The 7,624-nt window shown below is 48.9% G+C and overlaps 1 protein-coding gene across 1 annotated transcript in view; it reads right to left on the bottom strand.

Moving 5' to 3' along the window:
- Positions 1-6,625: 6,625 nt before the first annotated feature.
- Positions 6,626-7,624, bottom strand: part of OVCH2 (ovochymase 2) — a 70,395-nt gene continuing 69,396 nt past the window's right edge. Inside the window, exon 22 of the mRNA XM_039911316.1 lies at positions 6,626-7,021. Coding sequence (XP_039767250.1) covers positions 7,018-7,021 — 4 coding nt within the window. The 3' untranslated portion in view covers positions 6,626-7,017. The remainder of the gene's footprint in view (positions 7,022-7,624) is intronic.

The following is a 7,624-nucleotide window of genomic DNA, read 5'->3' as shown; positions in this document are numbered from 1 at the left end:
GAGAACAATGGCAATAAATAGAGTCCGGGGGAAGAACATCTCGTAAAAACAATGGCAACTAAATAGAATCGAGGCGATGTACAATTCATTAACAAAATAAATAGGGTAATGAAAATATATACGGTTGAGCGGACGAGTACAGTGCTGTGGGGAAGGGAAGGGAGAGGTGGAGGAGCAGAGGGAAAAGGGGAAAAAGAGGGTTTTGCTGCGGAGAGGTAAAGCGGGGGTGGCAGAGGGAGTAGAGGGAGAAGGGGAGCTCAGTCTGGGAAGGCCTCTTGGAGGAGGTGAGTTTTAAGTAGGGATTTGAAGAGGAGAAGAGAATCAGTTTGGCGGAGGTGAGGAGGGAGGGCGTTCCGGGACCGCGGGAGGACGTGGCCCGGGGGTCGACGGCGGGATGGGCGAGACCGAGGGACGGTGAGGAGGTGGGCGGCGGAGGAGCGGAGCGTGCGGGGTGGGCGGTAGAAAGAGAGAAGGGAGGAGAGGTAGGAAGGGGCAAGGTGATGGAGAGCCTTGAAGCCTAGAGTGAGGAGTTTTTGTTTGGAGCAGAGGTCGATAGGCAACCACTGGAGTTGTTTAAGAAGGGGAGTGACATGCCCAGATCGTTTCTGCAGGAAGATGAGCCGGGCAGCGGAGTGAAGAATAGACTGGAGCGGGGTGAGAGAGGAGGAAGGGAGGTCAGAGAGAAGGCCGACACAGTAGTCTAGCCGGGATATAACGAGAGCCCGTAGCAGTAAGGTAGCCGTTTGGGTGGAGAGGAAAGGGCGGATCTTGGCGATATTGTATAGGTGAGACCGGCCGGTCTCGGTAACGGATAGGATGTGTGGGGTGAACGAGAGAGACGAGTCAAAGATGACACCGAGATCGCGGGCCCGAGAGACGGGAAGGATGGTCGTGCCATCCACGGTGATAAGGAAGTCTGGGAGAGGACCGGGTTTGGGAGGGAAGATGAGGAGCTCAGTCTTGCTCGTGTTGAGTTTTAGGTGGCGGGCCGACATCCAGGTGGAGACGTCCCGGAGGCGGGAGGAGATGTGAGCCCGAAGGGAGGGGGAGAGGACAGAGAGGACAGGGGTGGAGATGTAGATCTGCGTGTCATCTGCGTAGAGATGGTAGTCAAAGCCGTGAGAGCGGATGAGTCCACCGAGGGAGTGAGTGTAAATGGAGAACAGAAGAGGGCCGAGAACTGACCCTTGAGGAACTCCAACAGTTAAAGGATGGGAGGGGGAGGAGGCGCCCGTGAAGGAGACCGAGAATGACGGGTCAGAGAGATAAGAGGAGAACCGGGAGAGGACGGAGTCCGTGAAGCCAAGGTGAGATAAGGGGTGGAGGAGGAGGGGATGGTCGACAGTGTCAAAGGCAGCAGAGAGGTCAAGGAGGATCAGAATGGAGTAGGAGCCATTGGATTTGGCAAGAAGGAGGTCACGGGTGACCTTAGAGAGAGCAGTCTCGGTAGAGTGGAGGGGACGGAAGCCAGATCGGAGGGGGTCCGGGAGAGAATGGGAGTTGAGGAATTCTAAGCATCGATTGTAGACGACTCGTTCTAAGATTTTGGAAAGGAAGGGTAGTAGGGAGATAGGGCGATAACTGGAGGGGGAAGTGGGGTGGAGAGCGGGTTTTTTTTAGGATGGAGGAGGCGTTGGCATGTTTGAAGGCAGAGGGGAAGGAGCCATTGGAGAGTGAGTGGTTAAAGATAGAAGTTAAGGAAGGGAGGAGGGCAGGGGCGATGGTTTTTATAAGGTGAGCGGGAATGGGGTCCCTGTCCATTGACGGGCTTCCAGTCTAATCGGGGGAGAGAGACAAAAACAATAGCAGTAAATAGAATCAAGGGGATGTACAATTCATTAACAAAATAAATAGGGTAATAAAAATATATACAAATGAGCGGAGGAGCACAGTGTTGAGGGGAGGAGAAGGGAGAGGGGGAGGAGCAGAGGGAAAGGGGGGAAAAGAGGGCTTAGCTGAGGAGACGTGAAAGGGGGGCAGAGAGGGAGCAGAGGGAAAAGGGGAAGCTCAGTCTGGGAAGGCCTCTTGGAGGAGGTGAGCTCTCAGTAGGCCTTTGAAGAGGGGAAGAGAGTTAGTTTGGCAGATTCATTCAGTTCAATCAGTGGCATTTATTGGGCCCCTACTGTGTGCAAAGCACTGTTCCAAGCGCTTGCACCTATAAATACACTCATCGTCCCATAATCGATCGGGAGTCTTTGTGGAACACCTACTGTCTGCAAAACACTTGGGAGAGCTCAGCAGAATTCGTAATCTCTGCCCTCAAGGAGCGTGTAATCCGAAAGGGGAGAGAGGCACTTTAATAAATTATAGGTAGGAGGTAAATAAGAGAGCGTATGAATGCACGCACGTATATGTTCATTCATTCAATAGTATTTACTGAGCGCTTACTATGTGCAGAGCACTGTACTAAGCGCTTGGAATGGACAAATCGGTAACAGATAGAGACGGTCCCTGCCCTTTGACGGGTTTACAGTCTAATCGGGGGAGACGGACTGACCAGAACAATAGCAATAAATAGAATCAAGGGGATGAAAATCTCATTAAAACAATAACAAATAAATAGAATTAAGGCGATGTACATTTCATGTTATGGGATTCGTGGGAATTTACAGGCTTAGATGAGAGGAAAGGCTTAAGAGGCAGGCGGAGGATGGAATGTGGGAGGATTAGTGACTAGTCGAGAGAAGAGGCTTCCTGGAGAGGATGTGATTTCCGAAGAACTTTGAAGATGGGGAGAGTTGTGGGTTGCTAGAGATTGAAGAGGGAGGGAGGGAGTTCCAGGCTGGGGGGAGGGCGCGAGCAAGAGTTCAGCAATGGAAGAGCCGAGAGTGGGGTACGGTGAGTAGTTCAGCTTGAGAGATGCAAAGTGTGCGAGCTGGGGTAGAGTGGGAGAAGAGTGCGGATAAGTTGGAAGCCGATGGAATGCTTTAGAACTGATGATCTGGTCTGTGAGCTCTCTGTGGGCAAGGAAAGGTGTCTTCCGGCTGGGTTGTATTGTAGTCTCCCAAGCGCTTAATACACTGCTCTGCAGTCAATCGATCAATCAATCAATTATATTTATTGAGCACTTACTATGTGCATAGCAAGTGCTTGGGAGAGTATAACACAACAGAATTAGCAGACAGTTTCCCTCCCCAAAATGAATTTACAATCTACTGCACACTGTAAACAGTCAATAAATACCAATCGATCAATCAATCATATGCTGAGCACTTACTGGGTGCAGAGCACTGTATTAAATGCTTGGGAAAGTACAACAGAGTTGGTAAACACATTCCTTGCCCAAAACGAGCTCACAGTCTAGAAGGGGAGGCAGGCATTAATAAAAATAAATTGTAGATATATACGTGAGTGCTGTGGGGCTGAGGGATGGGGGAATAAAGGGAGTAAATCCAAGTGAAAGAATGAAACAGAAGGGAAAGGGAGAAGAGGAAATGAGGGTCTAGTCAGGGAAGGCCTCTTGAAGGAGATGTGCCTTCAATAAGGTTTTGAAAGTGGGGAGAATAATTGTCTCAGATATGAAGAGGGAGGATGTTCCAGACCAGAGTCAGTCAGTCAGTTGTAATTATTGAGCGCTTACTGTGTGCAGAGCACTGTACTAAGTGGTTGGGAGAGAGATCAGGGCTGGAGATGCAGATTTGGGTATCATCCACATGAACGTGATAGTTGAAGCCACTGGGGCGAATGAGTTCTCCAAGAGAGTGGGTGTAGATGGAGAATGGAAGGGGACCCAGAACTGAACCTTGAGGGTCTCCCACAGTTAGGAGGTGGGAAGCAGAGGAGGAGTTCACGAAGGGGACTGAGAATGAGCAGCCAGAGAGATAGGAGAAGAACCAGGAGTGTCAGTGAAGCCGAGGTTGGATAACGTTTCCGGGAGAAGGGGGTTGTCAACGGTGTCAAAGGCAGCTGAGCGGTGGAGGAGGATTAGGATGGAGTAGAGGCCTCTGGATTTGGCAAGGAGTTGGCTAGTGACCTCTGAGAGGGGGTTTCTGTGGAGTTAAGGGAACAGAAGCCAGATTGGAGGGGGTCAAGAAGAGAAATGGAGAAGAATTTGAGATGGGGCGGGTGGGGGTGGTAGACAACTCCCTCAAGAAGTTTGGAGAAGAATGGTGGAAGGGAGATGATTGGCTTGTATCCACGTCAGTGCTTAGTACAGTGCCTGGCAGATATTAAGCATTTAACAAATGTCATTATTATTATTATTAAGTTACTCCACCCACCCTGCCCCAACCAGATATTCTCTGAATTAGTGTGGCCTTGGGCATATTTGCAGAAAACGGCATGTGTGACCTCATTAGAGTACACTGTGAGCCTGGTGTGACGCATATGTCGTCATTTCTATCTCCTGGTCTGGTGTCCACAAGGGCTTTCAAGGTATATGGCACCAGAAGGAGACAGGGAGTAGGAGAGATTTGCCCTGAATCCAGACAAGAGAACGGAAGAAGCTGCATGACCCAGTGGACCGAGCCCGGGCCTGGGAGTCTGAAGGACCAGGGTTCTAATCCCGGCGCCGCCACTTATCTGCTGTGGGGCTTCGGGCAGGACAATTCACTTCTCTGGGCCTCAGTTCTGTCATCTGGAAAATGGGGATTAAGACCGTGAGCCCCATGTGGGACGGGGATTGGGTCCAACCCGATTATCTTGTACCTACCGCAGCGCTTAGTCCAGTGCCTGGCACGTAGTAAGTGCTTAACAAATACCATTCAAAAAAATGAAAAAGAACAGGGTCAAGGAGAATGAAGAGGAGACCTTCCGGAATCTGACAATATTTGTGAGAGGCGTGATGGAGTGTCCCACAGACCAATCGACCTCCTGGTCCTCCGAGCTCTGTCTTCTTCTCTTCCTTCTCTCCTTCATTCTCCCCTTGCTGCTTGACTTCCTCCACTTCAGGCCTCCAGTGTCCCCAAAATGGATTGGAGATCAATAACCGCTGCCCCGTCCCAGGGAACTGGTGGGGCCGAGTCGATAACTGAGGTGAACGGTCCTGATCAATTAAAAGGACCGGACAGATGCAAGTCATTGTCTTTTTGATTAACTGAGCCCAATTCTGGGCACGTCTGGTACTTTGGAAGGAGCAGGACTCCCTCACACCACCAGAAGGACCATCTGGGGGCCATGGTGCCTCTCAGTAGAGGCCCAGTCTAGCAATTGTTGTCAGCAGTCTTCCCTCCCATCACCAAAGGTCCCTGCTCCTAACATGCCACATGCCCACCGGGCCAGGGATAAAAGCTGGTGCTGCACTCTTGGCACTCTACCGGACACCCAGCCTCGCTCCCTCCCCTCAAAATCCTGCCGGATGCCGGCTCTTCTCCACATCACCGAGGAGGCTCCATCCCATCCCTCCTTCCTCCACCCCGGCGGGAAACAGAACAGCCGGGGTTTAGTGGATAGAGCACAGGCCCGGGAGTCAGAAGGACCTGGCTTCTAATTCCAGCTCCACCACACGACTGCTGTGTGATCCTGGGCAAGACACTTCACTTCTCTGGGCTTCGGTTATCTCATCTGTAAAAAATGGGGATAAACGTGTGAGCCCCATGTGGGACAGGGACTGTGTCCAACCAGATTAACTTGTATCTACCCCAGCACTTAGAACAGTGCTTGGCACATAGTAAGCGCTTAACAAATACCATTTTTATTATTATCAACATCTCCCACAGCCTGAGCCTCCACAAAACCCTGGGAAGACTGGTGGCCGCTGGATCGGACACTGTGGCTATCGGTGAGCCCTGGGCTCTGAGCCACCAGAAGCCTGAAATTCTGATCCTCTAGCCTCCACACCTGACTTATATTTGTTTTTATTTTGTGTATCTGTCCTTGTGTTTTATGCTGTTTTTAGTGTCTTGTTTCCACGCTCCTTAGGTGTCCCCCAATCCCCTTTCTCCAATCCTATTCTTCGAGGTGAATCCCTGGAGGGCCAGAGATCGGGTCTAATTCCCACCGGTGTATTGTTTCCCAGAACTTACAGTGCTCTGCATATAGTCAGCGCTTAATAAATACCATTACTACTAATAGGGTAGCGTCTCTTTGATGTGAGCCGTAATGAACTGGGAAGCTCCGGAATGGTCCGAAAGAAAGAAAGGCGATCCTCCTAAAACGTCTCACTCATTACCAGAGAGTGGCTTTATTGTTCAGAGAATGGAGCTCATTATTATCACTGAACAACAACGACTACTAATACTAACAATCCAAGATCGGTTTTATGGGGTTTGGGAACAATTTTACTGAATAGCATTTATTGAGCGGAGTGAACGCCTTTCTGAGCCCTTACTGTGAACTGAACACGAACTGAGGCCTGTTTGGGAGCTTAGGAAAGTTCAAAGGAAGTAAATTATACATTTCCTAAATACATCTTTTGGTAGGGGAGGTAACCTTGAAAGACTTTTGCTTGCAAGTTCATATTCTAACATATTATCACATGCTATAATTCAGGTACAGAGTTACCAAGATCTAAGCTTTCATGTTGAAAACAAACAAATTGGGGGACACCATAAGTTGAATGAATAATTAATGGAAAGAATAAAGAATAACTGCCATAAAAATTCTTACTCATGACCTGACCTCTAGCCTCCGATATTATTATAACAAATTTAACAAACTCCAAAGGAAGAGAACATGACAAAACTTCCCAAGCTTTCCACTTTACTACCGTCAGCACATCTAAAAACATCATGAACAATCTGAATCTATTTCAATCTGCCCCAGGAAATGCAAAAAAAAATGCAGTTTTCAAGCCCAAATGCATGATTTTTCTTTTTAATTCTAGAAACTCGACGAGTTTTTTTCTTAGCCAAATTAAGATGTTCACTCTCAGGTATGCCGGGGCTCTCTTCGGTTCAATTTCTGGACAGCTCAGGAGCCAAATTTGAAGGAATTATGCCACAGAATGAATGATGTCTGATACTGCTGAGATCCTGAAGAACTGTTCCAGTTGGTCACTGGGAAAAAGTGAAGGTTTCTGTCCCGGAAGGAAAGACAGCTGTCTTGGAGATGGATTAAAACTCCACGACTCCTCTGACTTTAGCTGTGGGATGGAAACCAGATCCCATTAATATGTAGAGACCCTACACACCTCCTCTAGACTGCAAATTCATTGTGGGCAGGGAATGTGGCTGCCAAATCTGTTGTATTGTACTCTCCCAAGCACCTAATACAGTGCTCTGCACACAGTAAATGTGCAATAAATACCATTGTTAAGGATCAAACCTTTTCATCCTCCTTGCTTGCTTCCTGGCTTGTGTTAACCCTTAAAGACTTGTTATAAACCCAGCTCTATCCTGAATCCCAGACTAGAATGTTGTTTTCCTCCTTTTAATAGCTAAAAAGGGAAGCAGAGAAGCAGCGTGGTCTAGTGGATAGACACAGGCCTGGGAGGAAGAAGGACCTGAGTTCAAATCCCAGCTCCACCACGACGTGTGCTATGTGACCTCGGGCAAGTCACTTCACTTCTCTGGGCCTCAGTTCCCTCATCTGTAAAATGGGGATTGAGTGGGAGCCCCATGTGAGAATAGGGATTGTGCCCATCCCAATTTATTTATATCCACCCCAGCGCTTAGTATAGTGCCTGGCACCTAATAGGCGCTTAACAAATACCATAATTATCATTATTACAGAGCACCGCATTAGG

The sequence above is a fragment of the Ornithorhynchus anatinus genome, chromosome 3, assembly GCF_004115215.2.
Source record: "Ornithorhynchus anatinus isolate Pmale09 chromosome 3, mOrnAna1.pri.v4, whole genome shotgun sequence".
Classification (NCBI taxonomy): Eukaryota; Metazoa; Chordata; class Mammalia; order Monotremata; family Ornithorhynchidae; genus Ornithorhynchus; species Ornithorhynchus anatinus.
The sequence above is the reverse complement of the archived record's forward strand: the minus strand, read 5'-3'. Positions and strand labels throughout refer to the sequence as shown.